General features: G+C 31.7%; 1 protein-coding gene across 1 annotated transcript; it reads right to left on the minus strand.

Moving 5' to 3' along the window:
• Window positions 1-1035: 1035 nt before the first annotated feature.
• LOC124364896 (WD repeat-containing protein 82) lies at window positions 1036-21598 on the minus strand. The gene is made up of 2 exons (XM_046820702.1): window positions 20382-21598; window positions 1036-9140 (listed from the first exon to the last, which is right to left on the minus strand). The coding sequence occupies exon 1, from the start codon at window positions 21366-21368 to the stop codon at window positions 20415-20417; it is 954 nt and encodes a 317-aa protein (XP_046676658.1). The 5' UTR covers window positions 21369-21598; the 3' UTR covers window positions 1036-9140; window positions 20382-20414.
• Window positions 21599-22772: the final 1174 nt, after the last annotated feature.

The raw sequence follows: 22772 nt of genomic DNA on the forward strand, positions 1-22772 counted from the left end.
GTCCTAGCCTAAAGTAAAATGATGAATAGTTCTGGACTAGAGATACTGATTTTACACAATAAAAAGATCCGAGAGCCTTGATCTTCCTTTAAATTTAAACAGTATCAAAATTTTTCACTCAGTAAGAAAAAAATATGTCCAATGTTAATGTTATTTTTGTCCATTTAAACATTTACACAAGTAAAATTTAGGCAAAGCACTACATAATCTTTCATTGTCTAATACATTTTGTTGTACAACTTTCAAAAGTAATGAATGTTTTTTTTTCTTGTTCGTTTCTGAACTGGTTGGAACTTAAATAATTAACGTACATTTTGAGACTAAAGGAACAGTCAAACGTGTTATGTTATTCTGTGCACAAAAATGTCTAACTTTTTCTAGGGGATGGCTTTTCAGAAATATTTCAATCTCCTGCCTCCCAAAATTTTGTCCGGCTATGCCAATGACTGGACATACTTAAATGTATTAACAATCTCCCAGTTCACATCTGTACAGTATCTGAATAACACTTAATGCCAACAATCAATATAAGTAATTATTTATAGGCATTTTTGACATCATAATAATAGCGTTACACTACAAAAAAAAATCACTGGCACTAAAAGGGTAGATACAGTCAAGGGTTGAGTCATGTATAAGGGTTGATACATGACTATACACTGTTATGATATAGTCTGGTGTAGAGCCCCTTAACAAAGTGTTCACTACAGCAATGTGTTTTACTTCTGTCAGCATTTCCTAAAAACGTTACTTTCTTATTGAAACTATCAAACTACTTCAATTGTAGCTAATTGATATAAAACTGTCCGGTTATGTCCAGAATCAATATACATTTGTATGAGCTTTGAGTAAAATACAAAAGATAATGCAAAACATCATAATTGATTTATGATTTTTTTTAACCCTTCAGGTCACAACAGTAAGATACCAAGTCATCACTACTGCCCTCGCTTTCATGAAATTCTTTATGAATCATTATGATTAGTTGGCAAATATTTTATAATAAAGTGGTTGAGAAATAAATTTAGTAAAATATCCCAATATCAGATAATTTATTCATACATTTAATCGTCTTAAATACTACAGAAAATGAAAATCTCAAACTGGAACAAGCTGACGTCATTCCTACTATATGAACACAGTAGTGTAAAATTTACATAAAAACAAATAATTTAATGCGCAATATAAAGATGTAATACAAAAACACGCTATTATCACATCTTAATCTAGTCAACGTCACGTCACACTTTCTATCACAAGAAAGGAATACTGAAAACGGAATGAATCTACTTTAAAAATATAATCTACTATAAAAAAGCTAACGATTAACACTAAATGAAATCATAAGAACATTTTTATACAAGATATCTAAAAATTACAAGATTTCATAGGTCAAAAGCTGTAAACCTAAAACTATATATTGCTACTCAAGATATGATTAAGGTGAAAATATAGGAAAATTCATATCTTGAATAAAAATTAATCACACTTAATGACTATAGAATATAACATATAACTGTCACTCACAGTTGCTGTATTTATTCATGACTGAATGAACAATTAATTATAATCAATATACAGTTTTGCATAATCGTGTGTATGTTTTCAGTTATAATTTATTAATTTAGGAGGATAAAACTCAGTATTTATTTTAGATTAAAAACAGTTTAGCTTTTAACTGACTTTTTATTTATTTTGTTTGTTGTTTATTTTGCATACATATTTGTTACAGAAATTCTATTTTACTACACTAGAAAGTGATTATATTGAACAATAACGTAAATAAATGTTAAGTATAAAAACTGTAATGATACTTAAAATTAGTGATAAATTTATGGTTATAATAGCCTTGAAAATGGTAATAATATTGAAAATAGTTCAAAAATTATTCACTAAATACTAAAACCATCACCGTTACATGATTCAAGACAAGTGTCATTCCTACTACATATATGTGATTATCAGGTATTTTAAAAAGTGGGTCATCAAAACAGACGATAAAAACCATATGCAGTAAATACCAGTGATTGTACAAGGACAACCATAGACCTAAACCTAGTAAGAGATTTCCAGCTGGTGCAATCTTATCCAGTATAATTCAATTAGTGCAAGAATTGTGTTGAAATATATCAATTTTTATTTTTTAACTTTTCATGACCTATATCTTTATAAACACCTGCTGATGAGACACTTGTTTTGAAACACATTGTGATAGTCTACATGACCAAACAATTTGAAATTACATGATCACAAAATTGAAAAATGACATTTCAAGAACTGGTTGGTTTTTTATCGTATTCTGACAACTTGACGATTAATACTACTACATAAGATAATTTTTTTATAGAATTTGTCTTTGCTAGTTCTTTACAGATACAATATTGTTACTTAGTTTACTTCTGACATTTGATATCAAAATGATGAGAACATTTCTATTTGAGATAATGAAATTAAAGCAAGGTTGTCATAAAAGTATCTACAATTAGTTAATTTTTTCATATAATGTAGTACTGACTGTTTAGTTCTTGTCATAAGATTCAGTAGAGAGAGAGTAATTAGTATTAAAATAAAAGTAACGTTTAAACTTTCGTTTTCAAAGGCTTCAAGTTGGCACTTTGACGAATTAATAATATTTACTGTTACAGTTTTAAATATCAAAGTACTGTACAGTCGTATTACAAATTTTATACATACTTAATTTCCTGCTGATAGTTTTATAATTATGTTTTAGAGGGTATTATAAAGGTTATAAATGGTAAGTATTATAATTTTAGTGCTTTTTAAGTTCATATGGAATGATTCTAGTCAGACTCTTGTGTCTTGTTTCGTTTTAATCAGAAAGTTTTTTTGTATCAATATCACTTTTTTAACATTTGTCAAATTTTAATTAGTCAGTAAAAGCTTGTCCCTTTTGCTAGTTTATTAACATCAAATCTTTTTAAATAGTAAATACGATACAACTTTGGTAGAAATGTTTTTTTTTTTAACAAAAACAGCTACTCTTAAAAATTAAATATAAAATAGCATATAAAAAAGAAGAAACAATAATTACAATTGGTACTAAATTTACAAATTTTTCAACTGGACAGACTAGTATATTTTAGATTAGGCAGTGGCTAAAGAACAAAATAAACACTGATATGATGATATGACAGCAACAATTATTAACATTAATTATACCCCATTTAACACAACATCACTGTACTAATCTCTTCAAAAGCAACATTTAGTGCAATGTAAGTGAACGCAAAAAATACAATACAACTCCATTTAACACATATTATAATTAAACACCAATGTTACAGCATCTAATATAAATAAATGTTTTAGTGTACGACCTTCCAACAATGATTAGGTAGTGTTACAGGTGTGTTTGGTGATTTTCTCATCAGATAACAATTAATTGAAACATACAACACCAACTGACATAATTAGTTTAAAACAGTTGACATCTCTGAACTAAAATATTTATAATTTAGCTCTGCAGTTTTTCATATTCAAGATGGTATACTAATTACTTTAAAGTGACAATAAACCATTATTGTTCAAATACTTGGTTAAAAAGGTTAGCTTAGATACTTAGAATGTTTTATCAATATGTTTGAATATTTATTTTGCAGTTTGGAAGTATAAAATGAAACCCAACATTTTTCAGCAAGAAACTCATTGTTGTTAATTATACAATGAATAAATGTTTTAAATTCATTGTTTGGCGAAGAGTTTTCATTAAATAATAGTGTCAAGGTTGTTCCACTCAATAAAGTAAAATGAAATAATAGTACTTCTCTATTTTTATCAGTTTAGATCCATTGTCAACTGCCTTAAACATGTGACATGCATGTTAACACAAACAATATGTGACATGCATGTTATCACAAACAATATGTAACATGCATGTTAACACAAACAATATGTTCTTATTTCCAAAGTTATAATTAAAACGTAAGAAATAAAATCTGACATATTCCACAATTTTACTAGAATATTCATTTGTTCATTCATATTAATTTTGTGTGTGAAAACATAGTTAATAATAACTTATAATTAAGTTGTAAGTAAACTCTTATTCATATTACTGTTAGTATATCATATGACATCCTAAAATGTTATACTGTATCCTGATTGACTAAAACAGTTAATTAATTTTGCCTCAAAAGTAGAGGGATCCAAATCCCAGACTAACGTCCCACTCAAGAATTGATACGTGTTAGTTGTTAATTCCGGATATTTCTTCACCTTTTCTCTTGTTTATTGTTCAGACTTCCTTGTCACTTTAATAGAAATACTAAAGGCTCAGATTACCTGGTAAGTAACAAATGATCTTTTCCATAAAAATACAACTATAGCTCCAACACTGCAGTTTTACCATGGAATAAGATATCCTCTGAGGTTTCAATTTAATTTTCTAGAATATTACTCTTCACTCAACAGAGGTTGTCATAAATGTTTAACACTAAACAGAAAAATCAATATCAATAACTCAGTAAAATTGAACTATCAATGTTCAATTAAATACTTGTATCAACATACAAATATGAAATGCCAAGACATTTTCAAACAATTTGTGTTTTTCACAGGAATTGAAAAATGGTAAGCATAAACATTTGTCTTGTAAAATCTTTAAGAGATTAGAGATTGTGAAATAATAAGATGTATTTTTTTTACTGGAATGTAATCTCCTTTACGAGAGCTATCTAAAAAGTAACCTCTATTTCATTTTATCTTGTATTTGGTAACAGGAGATCCCAGAAGATGTGTTATGAAACCTTCCCCTGTTTTTTAATTAAAGTATAATTACTTTATCCTTCTTGATGTGTTTATTTTTGTAAATAATGTTATATCCCAATGACCTAGAAGTCTGGGTACATCCCAGGCTTGGCATATTGTAAGAAATTAGATAATATTAGATAACCTGTTTCTATAACAATCAATGTGCATCTCATCAATCCATCTGTCATTTAAAATATCCAAGGACATCAAAGCTAATAAATTCTCTTCATAAGATAATTTTGTATGAAACTGAAAGGCTTCATTATGTAAATTGCAACATCTCTCTGTGATCTTAAAACCTAAAGATAAGTTGGTGACTAAAGTATATGACTTTTTAGTGACAAATTGAGGTAATTTTGTGGAGAGCTCTCATATAATTATCATAAATGTTTCCTCACTTTCATTGTGTTGCACAATTGTGTAAATTATGAAGAATAACGGAATTATATGACAACAGTTAGTCTTAACTTTTTGGTATTTCTTAAAGAAATCGTTTACCAAAAGCACTACAAATGTTTGGCTTGCAATATACAGAAATGCATGGTAACATGGTTTGAAAAGGAATAGTTTCACCAATATACCAATTTCTTGTTACTAAGCAATCTCTAATCTCTAATGGTATAATTTCAAGTTACATGGTCTCACCAATGTTATTTGTGACAAACATCTCTATGTAATAAATACATAATCAATTGTTAATGTAGGAATAAATATTTACCGAGATCTAAGAACGCATACTTCCTAGAATGCAAAATAGCCTTTGCAATATGAACAATGCTCGTAATGTACTACTTTAAAGGTAATAAATTTATCTTCATAGATTTCCCATAAAAATACGATGATTTTATTACACAGATAATTCCAGAACTGACAGACTCAGAACCTAGGACTATTGTGCCAAAATGGATACATAGACCTCTACTAGATAGACTCCAAAATGTAGTAATTTTTTTTAAATTAACCAATCAAATTCTCAAACTACGATATACTTTAATGCAGCTCCATATTTGAACAATAAAATTCACATTTAATTTTAAAACTTACGGTATTGAAGTCTAGTCATTTTTCAGACTGTGTTTTAGAAATATCCAAGAATACATAACCTAATATATTTTAAAATATATATTCTACTCAAATGAAATAGACAGGAACTTACAATAATAAAACATAATTCTGGTGGGCAAGTAAGTTAATATTAAAACAACTCTTTTTACTACAAAATGATAGAAGATAACAATATTTACAATAAGTTCAACAGGTACAAAATTAGAAGTCGCAAGACTATTACATTTCAAAATATTTACACACGAAATCTGTTATCTACAGAACTGCCCAAAGCATTTAATTTTTTATTTAATTCAAATATATGTACATTGAAAAACGGCTGAAAAACCACCCCTACAAAGTAAATAATGTCCTCTAAGCTTCCTGTTATATTTATTTAGTTTAATAAGTACAAAATTAATCATACTATACCTAAGCACTTCCTTAACAGTATAAAATATTATAAACAACGGTGTACTAAAAAAAATAAAAGCTGTACACAATGCTTACTATTAAAATGTTACCTTAAAAAATTGCTACTATAGCAGCCTTCACATTAGACACAACTCTTATGAACTATTGAACAGGTATCTTTCATCTGCTACTAGGTTTATAAGTTACGTATTCATATCAAGAATCCTTTCAAAGATGACCAATATTTAAACTTTAGAAGAAAATAAACAAGAACTGTTGAGCACTGGACAATTTCTAAATGACACATTCATCTTACTATGGGAAACTATTTTTAGTCACATACTTATTTCTTAAAATCTTAATCATAATTAACCCAGAAGTGGCAAGCAAACAAACTGTAGTGTCACAGTGTTTTAGGTTAATATTTTATATAGTTTTAAATGATTTATTTCAATCACAAACAATGCTTCAAATGTAACATATTATACATCATTTTATTCATAAAATAAATGGAGAATTATTTCAAGATTCATTTTTAGACTTACTGTAGCCTATAATTGTTTCTTAATGTCTCAATACCCAAAACCGTAAAAAATCCTTTACCCTGAAATTCAGTTTATACTTAATTTGTAAAATACAACGAAAAATCTAATATATGCATAGAATTTTAAATGTTTTGCTAACTTCAGAAATATATAATTTACATGGTTAAAAATATAGTTGGATATATTTTTATTTAAAATGATATCAAAACATTTTCATCCCTGAATTCTGATTTATACGAAACTTTATGAGTAAGAACAAATTAAATACAAGTATATTAAAAACTGTATTAATGTATTTTATTTGAGTTAATTAGTATTTTTATAAATATTTCATGTAAATTTATTATTTAATACAAATGTATACAATGTTTACATTTATCATGGTCATGGATAATTTTTTAATTGTTTATATAATGTAAATATTTTTATGAACTATTACTGAAGTAATGATTGACTGTAATCAATCTCAAAATAATAATTCTTTTATCAACATAAGAAAATAAACATTGTGCAATAAATCAAATCAAATTCGTGGCAGCTGTTGTAGCTATCAGCAGCTAATAAAAGAATAATAGAAACATCTAAAAATAAAATAAAATCTGACATTATTAGAAGTTTTATTCTTAATCTTTGCATCATAAGAATTTTATTACAATTGGATAATATTTACACATTCTTAAGCTTGTAACATGAAATTATGTAAATGTGTTGTATACACAGTAATGCCACTTAAACACAACTGTCTAATTTCTAGGGTTAAAAACAATTAGATGACGATTAGTCCAAAACTAACTATTTTGACAAAAATATTAGCCATTTATTAAAATGTAAAATGATCAATTCTTATATAAATGTAAAAAAGCTATCTCTTTGTTCAAACTAATATAATTTAGTGTCCTTTGAGTCTATCAAAATTATATATTTTTTTCAACTCAATTTCAGATGACATTAGTCTTAAAAATTGGACTTCTGTTAAATGACGAATCAAGATTTTTTAAATGTTAGCGCATAATTAAAATTTTGATAAAGTTTAGGTGTAATGGACACCAATGAAGTAATTCGAGACTACAATGTTGTGGCTGTAAATAACCCTGAATCTGTAATGCAACTTTGAACTGTGCAGAGTAAAAGAAATTCAGAGAGGTGGTACTCCAATCAGAAGGAGTTTAGAGTATACAATTTGTACCAGGCATTACACCAGCAATATTGAGCCATACCCCAAAGTCCTCTTTTATCCAGTTGGAAAATATTCAAATACAAGAAGTACTTGATATATTTGTGATAGAGGAAATGTTTGGAGGTTTACCACAGTATTAGATATCATTTTGTTGTTGCAGACTCGTATACAAATATGTGCCTGAGATTGATTCAGAGACATGCATGGTAAGTCATTAGATAGGTAAACTATATCATTAGTATTGCTATAAAACAAAATATAATTGTCCAATTTTACATTTAAAATTAGACAATTTTGATAATTGTGTTTTTTTTACAGTAGTAATTTGTTTTCTAATAAGAAGAGCTCCACCTTCAATGATATATCAGTGTTGTTGAGGGAAAGGATAGGATGCCAGAAGGATGCTACAATGAGACAGACAGTGTTAAGGATGGTAGTGTGCAAAAGGTATAGGCAAGTCCCCAAGTAGACACAGCGGAATGATAGAATCTAGATCTGTTAATACGGTCTGATGGCGATGAAGTGATCTTAGAACAATCCATTATCAACACCAAAGTAATGTAAAAAGTTGTGCTTATGTGAAGCAGCTTAGTAATACAAAATCTATTTGTGTTTAAAATTCCAACACGGATGTATCATAGCTTTTATTCAGTAGGCTGTAAAATATTTTCACATTCAGCATTTTTAAGGTTAATCCAACACATACAGGTTTAGAATACCATGTAACATTTTATAAAATACGATTTTATTTTTCATTAAACCATCTGTCAACTGCATGAAAACACTAACAAATTACGCACAATCTAGAAACCTGAACTTAAAACAGGCTCAAAAAATAGCTTTTATTTTATTTTTCAACAATATTGAGAACTGGTATTTAACTTACTATGAAATGATTCTTGTGTTATGTAAACAAATTCACTACACAATAAAGGATTTGTTCACACCATACGGTAAAATGCTTCATTCAACATTAATATGACGTAAAAAATATAGACACACATATTGACTCGATAAGCAACACTCAATCTTAAATAACTTAATTCTATTCCTCCTAAATATAGAGAAAATTAAATTATACACAATATTAAAATAATTTAAAGTCGGGTGGTCTTTCTCATTGGAGACGAGTTTGGAGCAGTACGTTTGTGCTCGTTGAATGTGAAAACTGGCAGATGACACTTGTGACACTGAAACAATAAAAAAAAAAAATAGATTTATCAAGAAAAAGTCTAAACAACAACTGAAAAAACTATAATTTCTTGCGGTCTGAGGCTAATTTAATTATCTAGCCTAATCCATAAGTTTTATGGAATTTCCAAAAGAAATGCTACAATGACCATTATATGCAAGTAACTCAGACCAAATATAGACCTCACAAGGAAACATATTATAGATATATTCAAACAATTTAAATTACTAATAATTAGAGTGATAATTATTGATCTCTTGAAACCGCACATCTCCGTTCGCACACCCAAAATAGACAATTAGGAAGCTAGCCCCCATGGTGGTGAACGGGATGGCGGATCTGAATTAAACCTAGAAGGGAAAAAAAACACTGAGGATAGCGTGCTCTGATTCATTTACTATCATTCATTAAAAAAAAAAAAAAAAAAAAAAACAATATTGGCCAGACGAATTTAAGAAAGAAAAAACACATTACTACAACTAACCCCAAACTTTCTGTCGTATGTCTCAGGTGCACCTGGATAAAAAAAAAACTAGGAACAGCCATAATTTAAAACAAGAACCGCCAATTCCATCCGGTATCCTTCGGCTAAGGGCGGGCTCCTAATGAAAACCAAGAAATGAGACTAAATAGCACTTAAACTAAAGCTTAAAAACTAAATAACAAAATATAAACTATAATAACTGGCAACAATAACAAATAAATTAATTAAACAAATAAATAACAAATAGCAGGATATCACAGATTTTGACTAGGTATTCAGCTCATCATGGAGGCCAGTTTTCCAGCAGATCAGGAAAATCCTGGAAACATGTCTGCGACCACCCATGATGAGGAAGAGCAGGAGGTAAGAGTTCCTCTCCTGTACCTCGTCAGTGCGAAACAGCAACTTAAGCCAGCATGTTAGTGGTAAAATTAAAAAAAAGAAATAACAAATATCGTTTAAAAAATGCAAAACTGTATTACGGACTTCCACTAACATGCGAGAATTTAGAAGTTCCTTGCCACTCTGAAGATGATGTGCAGAGCGCTCTCAAACAGCACAGTCAGTGCCTTCTGCAGCCACAATGAACAACACTTACAATACTATATAAATACACAACATGAGCCAGGGAGAACTGGGCTCAAGTCTTAGAACCGGCTCACTCTGACCAGGTTTTTAAAGTGATCTCCCTCCTGTGTAAGTCACTTATGGTTCGTGCTAACGTGTTATGGTGAATGTTAATGCCCATCACTTTCCTCCAATGTTTGGAAAATTACTCTATTTGAGAATTGATATTCAGAAAGCCAGTGGCTGTATGAGCTTTGTGCCGGACTCTTGTCTTGTTAGAAAGAAAATAAGTGGCATTCTCACATTCAGCGACAAGCAATACTGGGTAATAAAACTTCCTTTAATAACTGAAGTAGAGGGCTATTGTAGGCTCCCATGGTAAAAATTGACATCCAAGACACTATTACCCAATGTGGTGCACTAGCAGTTTACAGAAAATCTAACTTGATCAAGCTCTCTTACAGTGGGGCTTCTGTAGACCAACAATAGCTGGTCTGATGATTAAACATGGCATTATTGGTCTAAATAAGAATTGTAGCTGGACTAGTAAGGTCCTCGAAACTAACTCCATTAGATTCCTTTCTAGTGAGACACTTTAAGGATGAAATTTACGAGATATATTCAGAAAGTAAAGGGAATTTTTATTTTTGTACAAAATATTTATTTCTTCGTCTATATTAATGTGTAACCTTCAAAATAGTCACCAATAGACATTATGCAATTGTGCCAGTGCTTCTTCCAATCCTTTAAATTCAATCTTAGGGATAGCCTTTAGCTCTTTCAGCGATGCACTTCTAATGTCATCTATGCTTGTAAAACAATGACCATTTAAGGTTCTCTTTAGTTTTGGGAATAGAAAAGTCACATGGAGCTATGTGTGGAGAATATGGAGGCTAGGGTATTGTTACTTTTGGCCAAAAATTCACGAACTAGTAATGAAGTGTGAGCAGCTGCATTGTCATGGTCCAAAAAGCATGAATTGTTTTCCCACAAATCAGGCATTTGTTTTTAGATTGCTTCACAAAAACAGTGTTGAACTTGTAGGTAGTAGTCCTTATTGACTGTTTGACCTTGTGGCAAGAATTCATGATGCACTATGCTATTAAAATCGAAGAACACAGTGATATAATCTTCACATTTGACTGCACTTCTCGAGTCTTTTTCAGTTTTGCCTCCACTGGGATGATTCGAGCATTTTTTTTACTTTATGTCCGTAAATGTTGTCACATGTTATAATACGTTTCAATAACTCTGCATTGTCATTGACTTCATTTAGTGACTCCTGGGAAACTTCCATTCAACACTGATTTTGTTCTAAACTCAACAATTTGGAACAAATTTTACTGCAACACGTTTCATTCCCAAAACATTCTTTTTGAAATATCTTGTACATCAATGTGTATGCTTCAGAGAAAGATACACGCAACAAAGTGATGGACATTTTGCATAACATTCACCATAACATATTAGCACAAGCCATATATATGACTTGCACAGGAGAGCGCATGTATTCATGAAAATGGAGGTCACTTTGAAAACCTGGTTATCATTAAGTCATCATAAATAATTACTTTAACTGTAATGTTTTTTGTAAAAAATTAAGTATTTTTGAAACTGCAACAACTTTCTAAGATTCTATTGAAAAAATATTGCACTCTGAGTTACATTTTTTGTTTAAAAATGTATTTTATGCCTCTTTAATAACTGATGAAACAAGAGTTTCTGAAACTTTCAGTGCTCCTAGCAGCTACATTGTTAAGTATATCAAAATAACTAATTCAATTAATTATAATAAAACTAAGTTAAACAAACAAGACTCAAAATCAGTATAGGAGGCTTCACGTTCGCACCAGAACTCCTCGTGTCCATATTCCTATGAGAACAGGAGCCCAGGATACTGCTGGCACTATGAAAGAAATGTTCTGAGATGCAATGATTTATTTACAATAAAGTAAACACTTTTATGGTAAATAAAAATTGTTTCAAATATATATATATATATATATATATATATATATATATATATATATATATATACAATTTCAATAAAGATTGAATCACAAAAAGTACTTGCTCCGCCAAGGCTGGAACCCGGATCTCTCACTTGCCTAGCGAGTATGTTACCACTACACCGCAGAGCTGTTACTCTTTACGATTCCTGGCATAGCAAGTACCTATTGTGATTCAATGCTGTTACCATTGTTACAAATTTAATCTGTGTGTATACATTTGAGCAATATTATTCAGTTTTGGGTGCAGTTCTAAATTTAAAACTCTAAGTCTTCACATGGATAGTTTAAAATCAATAACAAAATTTGTGATTAAGTGAGATGAGACAAACGATCCGATGTTTTGAAAAACCTGTAAACTTAGATCATTGACTCAATCCTGAAATTGTATTCAGACTTCAATAAAGCAAGTGCGTACTGGTACCCATCATCTCTGTGCAAGATGCCAGTAGTCTATCGACTCCTTTGTTTCACTAAGGCTATATAGGTTAATATCTTTAGTACACAAGACTTGTTGATAATTCTGAGCCATCATTGGGTTAACTTTAATTTCTTTCGATATATATGTATGTGTCATCAGGCAGTCCTTAGAAAGTGTGGAACGTGAAATTTAAATGTAGGAAGCAACCACTGACATTTTGGAGCGATATGAAGGTACAGAGTTCAAATGTTATCACTGGCACATGGGACACAGTTAAATCAGTGCAGTCGACAATAGATATTATAGAGTGTGCATAAAAGTATAAGTAAGTAAGTAGAGTGTGTAAGTAAGTGGGGGAGTGGCGATGGCCGAGCGGTCTAAGTCGTTGGACTTTGGGTCTGAGTTAGAGATAACGCAGGTTCAAATCCTGTCAGTGACCATTGCACTTTTTATCAGTACCATCGACCTTGTACTGTATCGACTCTCCCCCTTATTCTGTTTGATAAGATCCTCGCACAGGCCAGTGGCCCATGAGGGCGGACAGAATAAGGCTTAAAAGGAGATCGGAGTATAAATTCATCCTTACCATAATGTTAATGTCATTTATTGATATGAGAACCATCGGGATTGGACCACTAACATGGTTTGAACTTTAAATGCCACCAGGGGCAAAAATTGAGCGAAAAAGAAATTCACCTGAGAACTACGTTGTAAGTCATATAGGAAGTATCAAACAATTATTAGCAATATTATAAGGCTTCAAAAGATTATAATTTTATTTTTACGATCGGGTAATTATAACTCACAAACCTTGGTTGAGTGTCCTGTTCTAGTTGTAAGTAGGGTCTTCATTATTACCATCATGAAATATATCACACAACGAAAAGCTAGAGTTATTTACAGTAAAACCTATTTATCGGAAATAATAGTTATGAAAATGTTATGAATATCCAAATTTCTTGAAATTACAACGTTTTGTTAATAGGAAGAACTACTGGAAAATATATGGAGGTACTCAAATTATAACATTACTGTAGTATTTTATAATGTTTACAGAACATTTACATTCCACTGAATATAAACTTATTTTTTATTGAAAAAATCAAACGATACAGAACTGACCACTGAAGACAAGTATGGAGTGGTAATGGGGGAATAGGTTTTGCACCTGCCAGCAGAGTTGGCGAGTGAGGCACTGACATCCCAAGATAAAACATGCCGGGGTAGTTACGGCAGTGTGGGAGGCATGAAGGGTTGGTGACTTACCTACTGACTGTACAGTTATGACTCAGATGGTATTAGGAAGGATTTTTATTCATGTTTTTTGCGAGCGCATCAACTCAGCGGTTGAGGTGTTGTTCCCCATTGGAAGCCCCCGCAATAAATAATTTGAGTGCTGGCAATATAATATTGGCATTGCCGCTTGTCCAAATTATTTGTTCTTTGTGTAGCTTCTCGATTTGAGGTTACTGGAACCATTTTCAATAATCTTCAAATCGTTTGATAATTGGGGCTTTACTATCACTATCATTACCCCACAAATTACTCAGTAATTCTCTGTCAAATTCACTTACAGTTAAATGATCACAATTCATGCATGAACATATAGGCTATTATTAACAAAAACAAACAAACAAGAACTACTACAACTAACAAAAATATCAACTTAACAGATCCTAACCTCTAAAATGAGGTAAACTCAACAATGTGACTGAACACATTGCTATACGCGAGTTGTTTAAGCACCACCTGATCATCGCCAGCTGTTATTGTAACTCATGTTTTTTTCTATTGTAATGAGTACAAAATGCTATGCAAATCACACGTTTTTACTGTGGGATAGTCAAGAAATAAAATATCTTCATAAAAAACATGTACTATGTATGGGCAATGGAATGTCCCCTGGCACTTTCCGCACAGTTAGACATCAACAACAATAGATCATCACCCTGGCATTTTTAGCAAGGTTAACCAGCAACAAAGAATCGTCGCTGTGGTACCCAAAGAGAAAAGTACTGAGGGATGTTTCTTTTTTTCTGTCATAAGAGTGGAATGGCACTGAAGCTCGCATTGCTGGCAGCACAAGGACGTCCCACAAGATAAAATCTAAAAATCAAGCTCAAGGTGCCTCAATCTCTCTTCAGGTTGGACAAGAAAAGAAGCACTGCGGTGAGTGCACAATGAACATCTATCGCTCAGCAAGGACAATAATGGCCTGCAGTTAATTTTCATTTCTATTAGTTGACAAAATTACAGACTTTTTGAAATCTATATTAGTAATGCTACAATCGCTGTTAACACTTTTCAGGTGTAAAATATAGCACACAATTCAATATAGGAACAGAGCTTGCAAGCAGATCTCTAGAATTGTACTGTCATCCTTCGTATATAAAAAAAACCATCAAAAACATTGGTGGAAAAAATGGCATTTGATTGCTATGACAATCTGTATTAGATTGATAACAAGTGGCCTAGAATTACAAATAGAGCGCATCTGTTGTCTGATGTTCAGTTACCAAATTCTAATGCATTTTTTTAACATTTAGAAATTACTTGTAATAACCATATGGTATACAACAGTCAGAATAATTTTTATAAATCAAGATATACAGTTTTTAATAAATATTTTTGGGTGAAATATTATGGTTTCAACTTTTGAGTCTGTACCAAAAGTAACAGGTTGACACAAGTGAAAGGTTGTTTATCCTTGTGTACGATAGAGAAAATTACATTTTATTTTGAGTTAAATTATAAACTTTATTTTATTTGGGTTTTATAAGAAAGTTACAATTTTAAATTTTATTTTATTTTTGAAATAAGAAGTTAACTATAATTTAATTTATTTTTTTGAAAGAAGAAGAAAACCTTTTCTAGAGAAAACAATGTAATCAACTGTTCTGTGTAAACAGTGATTTATGACAGCACAGCCATAAGTTAAATTATTTTCAATTTGTTTACATTTATAGTATAAAAGAAAAGCATATAGTAAGCTTGATAGTAACAACACTTCTATTTCATCTTCTTTTGCAACCGGTGTTGAGCATAAAATACAAAAATATTCAGATAAGAAAATTAAAAGTTTTACTAAAAATATAGTTAACTGTAAATTTTTGAGAATGTTATGAAGTATATAGTACTGAGTAAGTACAGTATTGCAGATATAAAAGACAAAGTTACTATCTAACCTATTGTAAAATTAAAGAATGTTATTAAACTCATCTTAGTTATATTTTGACAGAAATAGGTTTCTCAGATGTGTGTGCACGTGCGTGTGTATGTGTATAATAAAGGGAAAGAAAGCAAAATTAACAATAAAACAAAAAATATTAAGATCAGAGTAAATTACAATGGCCATAAAAATAACTTTTTGACAGATTTTATTGATTGTGACAACAAGTCCAACATTGGCGTTGGAAATATAATTCACGCGAACCAGAAGTGCTCACACATGTGCTAAAGCTTACAAAATTGCGTGCAAAGCCACGGAAAACTAAAGTTATAAGTATTTCAAAGTATAGCCTAGTTCAACGATTTTTGTATCTAAAAAGTCATAATTCAATGATGAATTAAAAACTATCAAGACTATATATATTTATAAAATGTTACAAAAAAAATGTAACATTTAGTTAATCTTTACTAATTTGAAGAATAAACGTGTCTGACAGCTTTTATTACAATAGAAAAAAATATAAATGATGAGATGATAGCTCACTAAAACCTCCTTATATTATTCATTTCACAATATAGGAATATCTGTATAATTAATATAAAAAAGAAGCTAAAATCCTTGTTAAAAATTTATTATGCATAAAAATGGCTTATATGCCAAAACACGTGTCAGTAACATATTAGAAGGGATAGAGATTTTACTTTCCTTTTTATATTAACTAGGTTTAAACCCCATAGTCTATTGTTTAGCAGAAACTAAAACAAACCCTCTATGAATGATAAAAAATATAAATGTCTACTTTACAGCCCATGTCTATCATTTAATACTCTATAACACAGAAAACCAAACCCTTTAAGAATGGTAAAACATTATAGCCCACTTATGGCAACTAAACATCATTTGGCAAGACCAAGAGTAAACAGGAAATTCTCAATGTAAACTAAGCAATAGGTCTATTACCAATATTATGAAATCCAATTGCTTAAAGCGTAGAGATCAATTAGGCTAATTCAGAATCTTTCCTACAGTAACAGCATCAATCCCACTGAGTAGTCAAGAACAATATATTTAGGAAGGTCAACAGCCTAACATATACAAATCTAAACTAATTTGGTGTTTACCAAGAGATGAAAGGTGCTCCCATACTACATAAAACAAAAAAGACTGCAGTATAATAAGCGGACAACACTCAAATATTCATGATTATTGAATAATTGATATTCATGAACAATGCATCTTCGATATAACTTACTTAAACCAAATAATATATAATAGGTATTTCAAATTACAGTATGTATAGATTGGCTGTTTTTATATCTTAAAATGTTATAATTTTATGATGAATAAAAAATATCTATGTAATGAGCATCTATAAAATGTAACAAACAAAACAGTTAAACATTTAGTTACTTTTTACTGTTTTTAAGGATATACATGATTCTATTGTGGTGGTGGCCTCTTATTATACTGCAGCCAAGGATAAATGTGTTTTGACACCTTGTGACACACTACTAAAACATGTACATCACCATTGTACTTATAGCCATAACAGATGGGAAGTGTTAGTGTCAGTAAACAGGTTATTCAGTGGTAACCTATTACTGGGATAATGTGTTAGGAGCAACACTGTTACTTCAGTAACAGCTGTCCTGAATGATTTAATGTTCTCGTAACGACTTTCTGGTATAAGGTTACTCTGTAACCAGTAACAGCCGAGGCAATTTCATGCAAGCTGAGTCTAGGAATGGATATATTACGCTACGGAATGTCATTACATGATATAAGTAAGGGTAAATCTTAAGATCAGCGACTACCGCTCCGATCGACGTAATTTCACAGAAAAAAATATTCCCGATTGTCACCGTAGCCGTTTACTCCTCCCCAAAAAAAATTTGAAAAAAATAAAATTTAAAAAAAACCTGACTGACAGTGCGTTTATTCGTTTTTTTGGTCTTATTAGTTCGTAGGGCAGTAGTCCAGGTACTACTTCTAGTATAAACTCGTCTTATCTTATCAGTGATAAATGTGCGCCGCTTATCTTTTACCTGTAATGAAACCTGCGTTAGTTCTGTCTGAGTTTTGTGTGTGTAAGCAGTCATGGCGTGATCTGGGCTTGGACTTTGCAAGCTTGAGTTAATTTTTTTCTAAAAGAGCAAAGCGCTGCACAGCGGGCAAGCATCGCGTGATCTGAGTTTTGAATAGGCAAGCTAGGGTCTTTTTAGCGTGTGACAAGAACCATCGCACGCCATGTCAATAACTTCACTAATTATTCCTTGTCCATGTGGGTTTGTTTGTTTACGTCTGGCGATCAATCGAAGCCGTCCTATAGGACACGTAATCCGCCCGGCCAACCGGAAACTTTCCTGTTTGTCACGCGACTACTGTCAACTCATCAAAACGACAATGGTCGGCCATTGTTTTTAGTTTAGATAGTCGAAAATCTTGTTATTTATGTGTTTTGTATTGCCAACATTGTACTGCCGAAAAACTGGTTTTTATATGTTAGCGATAATCGGGACTATTTTTTTCAGTTAAATTACGTTAACCTGTGTTAGTATGCAAAAAATTACGGCGATTGGAGCGGTAGTCGCTGATCTTAAGATTTACCGTAAGGATAACCTTTACAAGTGGTCACGTGATGTGAGCTACAATTTGGGTAATATATGAAGGATGTTTTCTTTTTTCACCAGAAATGTGGGGTAGCTTAAGATGCCACCAAAGCCCACAATGATGGTAAGGGGCATTTCCTGTCATTACTTTCCCAACAGAGAAGTTGAACAATCTGACACGTGATCTGAATCAGGAGAGTACCAATCGGCAATGCCCCTGGCCACAGGGCACCTCACCACCCTGCACTTCTGGTGAATAAACATAACATCCATTAAGATAGCATCTAAATTTAAGCTCAAATCACATGAGCGCTCATAAATGTAGACTTTAACTCTTTATATTTATATGTACATACGATAAATCATAGTAGATGGGGGCTAAGTAGTATCCAATAAGGGTACTTTGGGATTATACCGACCACACCCAGACATGAATCGTTATTTCACATTTCGTTTCTACTGATTACTAGATTAGCGTAGAACAATATTTCGTCAATATAAAACAGGAATTGTCTTATCGCAAACCCCTCCCCATCCTCAGACAGAGGTCAAAGTCGAGCGTCTAGTAGATAACGTGATTGCAGAGTCTCGCCGCCCGTTCAGCTGGTGCATCGCTTTGTTGTACTTCCGTGTTTTACCTCTACATTTCTCCAAACACAAAAATTCAACAAAAACAAACATTTACCAAACTAAACTCTTTATTAAAAAAACACTAAAAACTTGTTTTTATTCTTGATCACATTCCGCCACCCAAAATGCGAGTGCCTCCGGCCATCAGCGCGGGCTTTGGCAGCACCTTCGGTGCTGCCCCGCGCTGATGTCGACGAAAGAAAAACATCCCTCGAGATAGTACCTATCAGTAAAATATCAAATTCTAGAGGGGCTAATCAGAAATATAAATTGAATTGTAATGGAAAGGCAATTATGTACCGTGCAAATCACGTGATGCCGCGCGCGGTCTGCCGTAATCAGGATTCTCGAGAAAGATAAGATAACAGCGACAACAATAACGATCACAATACCTGGAAAATGCTTGTAAGTTTGTAATTGAAGAGTTGTTTTTTTTCGTTCTATCATGTTTGTTTCTATAAATTTCTATTTTTGTGTTCTTCATACTAGTGTGGTCGGTATAATCCCAAAGTACCCCAATAAGTTTATTGTATATGTAGTGAAAATTTTAAATAACCAGTTTATAATTGATGTCAAATTATTACAATGCATCTAGTAAGTTACTTAAATTTTTATATACTCTATGTACACAGAAAGGTGCTCCCATACTACACAAAACGTATAAGATTGCAGTATAATAAGAGGACAACACTCAAATATTCATGATTGGTAGAGTTTTTATATAGACACAGAGTACACATGTAAATTTAGTCTCAGTTTACTTGCAGCCATTACTCAAATACCACACACATGATTTAACTTTGAATTAGCCTAATTTAGAACAATAAATTCGAACTGAATTATGTTATAGACTTAAGATTGTATTGTAGTGAAGTTATATTTTTATATGTTAAAGAAATATAAGCATTTTATATTACAGAAAAAATACAACTATTTGAGCAGCGTACTACTTATAATTACTTTACAGGGTCAAAATGATTCGATACTCATGAATATAGATGATTGGACTGTTTTCGTGGCCACTTATTATAATGCAGCCCAAAATAAGATTAGGGCCATGTATATCTCCAAAGCTCTCTCTAACTAAGTAAATGTGCTCCACCAGTACCATTACAGTAAGTGATTTACATTAGTGAGTTCATTTCTATTATACAAAGACATATCATACCTTAAATAGGCTTACTTGAATTCATGTTGTATAAACAAGATTGAGTGGTTAGCATGGTTTTGTTCTAGCCTAATACAGATGAGTAGGTCTAACTTTACCAAGATTGACTTATTTCTTACCATTATTGAGCTTAATTTAAGGTTTATTATGGTTAAAACAAAGAGTAACTTATCACTGCTTACCCCTGTAAATGTATACACTGGAGACTAAAAGATTTAAGCAGAATCTTCAACATTAGAAGGTAACCAAAACGCCATATTAGTGCACGCTGAGGCTAACATCATGTACTTTGGGTTGAACTGAACGCATTGTACAGGGGCTGGATGATCAGCATTCAACACACAAACTTTGTACCCAGTATCAGCATTCCATACATGGACACGACCATCTGTTGAACCACTAAATATAAATTGAGAATCAGGGCTAAATGACGCTTCAATTGGTATTCCTTTATTGTTCAAATGCCCTGTAAATGACTGGAGAGGAGTCCCATGAAATGCATCAATAAGACGAATGATAGAGCCATTTGTAGAAATTAAAATAGTTTTTCCATCCCTACTGAATTTTAACCCAGTCCAGTCACACTCTCTCTCTTGTGAAACTTTGAATGTAACAAATGGGCCTTTGTCAAATGATCGTAAATCATACAGTTTTATTGCTTCAGAGTTTACACCAGCAGCAAAAATTAGTCCTTCAGGATCATAAGCTGCTATTGGCCGACCTGACACATGCATTAATCCTTGACAGTTGGGAGATCTTAGATCCCACAATCTCAAAGTCTTATCCAATGATCCTGAGAGAAAAGAGTCTTCAACTGGAGAAATGCATAATGACACTACTTTCTTAGTATGTCCAGGAAAATACCGAATGTACTTGTTATCATGTAGAGATAAGTACCTAATTGTGTCATCAACTTTGGTGGAACTATGGATAGCTGTATTTTTAGCATGTGTAAAATGGATTAAATCTACACCATACTTCTTACTGTTAACCGTCTTCATCAAGGTCCCTTTTTCACAGTCATAAATCACAATTTGATCATCTTCACTACAAGAAATGAGAGTGTCTCCACTTTGGGAAAAGTCAATACTGTTTATTTTATCTGTGTTTTCACGAAACACCTTAGCAACTTTAAAACTACGAACCACTTGGTCTACTAGCTTCATCATGAATTATAGAAACTTCTGACTAGTTTTTGACGGAAACTACCACGATATCACCTAAAATAACTCGTTATTCACTTTAACTTAAACAATGTAAAGTTTCGTATAATAGAAAAACATTTTGAGCTGGGCATAACACTAATACCCAACGCTTATAAAAATACCACAACCAAACAACAAATGGCTACACGTCCGTCCAATCCAGTTCCCTTCCCAAATCTTGGTGCTGCTCTGCTCTGAAGTACACACAATATACAAAAGCTTTACAGTACAAAGCATAGCATAGAGTAAAATACACAGCTCTTATCACGGCTATGTAAAGAAACATATAATCTTATTAAATTGATTTTGAAAACCAGAGAGCAGCTGTAAATGTTCTTAAGAAATTCAATTTAGGGAAACTAGGCGACGGGAATCCTAAACTCACAAATATCTAAATATCCAATGACAAAATACTTAAAGAACAAGAATACCTAAAGAAGTTGCGCGTGGAGCTAGAATTACCGACTATTTACTAATACAAACTGAGTGTACTAAGTTTTTTCTTGTTTTGGATCGTATAGTTGCTGTTACTCTTATGGGTGTTCTTTTATTATTTGCTTTTATAAATTGCTATTACTATTTTACTAGCTTTTACTACTGCATGATTATTTAAACGATTTTTGCCATTACATTTTTTGTATTTTTTAAATTAGGACTATCTCTGCGAATTGCTATTCAATATAAATAAATGAATGCTAAGGAAGAATGTATAGTTAGTTTGTTTATCTTTTTATAGTAACAATATTATAATGATACAGGCTAGGTATGAGAACGAAAAAGCGTCATTGAACACTAAACACTTTTATGCACACGTTTGTTTTTGCGTTTCCTTTCTCCTTTATTGAATTCCTCAGAATCTTGTGGTTGCTTCACTGTGTTAGTCACCCCGTGTGACTAATAAAAGAAATGAAGACTATTGATCAAATGATTTTCCTGGATTTATAGGTTCTAGGTTCATCTTCAAGCTTAGGTCATTCAGGCTTTTGAACCCTATCCCGAAATTTGATTGGGCCAAGGAGAAAATATCTATAATCAGGAGACCTTGATTTACGCAATCTATGGATAACTTTATAATTTATTATAATTTTCTCTTACTTAGTATAATCAATTTATTCATTCTATTATAAATATCAAAATCCTCTAGAACTGAAAATTTATTTAATGAACTAGCATTATTATTCTTAATAAGTCTACTGATTTTCTTAAATCATTGTTGCCTAATGTATTCACAATTCGGATATTTGAGTACGGTATATAAAATGATCAGTTTGGAACAAAGTTTCAGTCTGTCTGAAGGTGCACCTTTTACATAAAAGCGCGAAGTTTAGATTTATTCTAAATAGATTTAAATTAACATTAGCGTGGTCT

This window comes from Homalodisca vitripennis, chromosome 6 (assembly GCF_021130785.1).
Source record: "Homalodisca vitripennis isolate AUS2020 chromosome 6, UT_GWSS_2.1, whole genome shotgun sequence".
NCBI lineage: Eukaryota > Metazoa > Arthropoda > Insecta > Hemiptera > Cicadellidae > Homalodisca > Homalodisca vitripennis.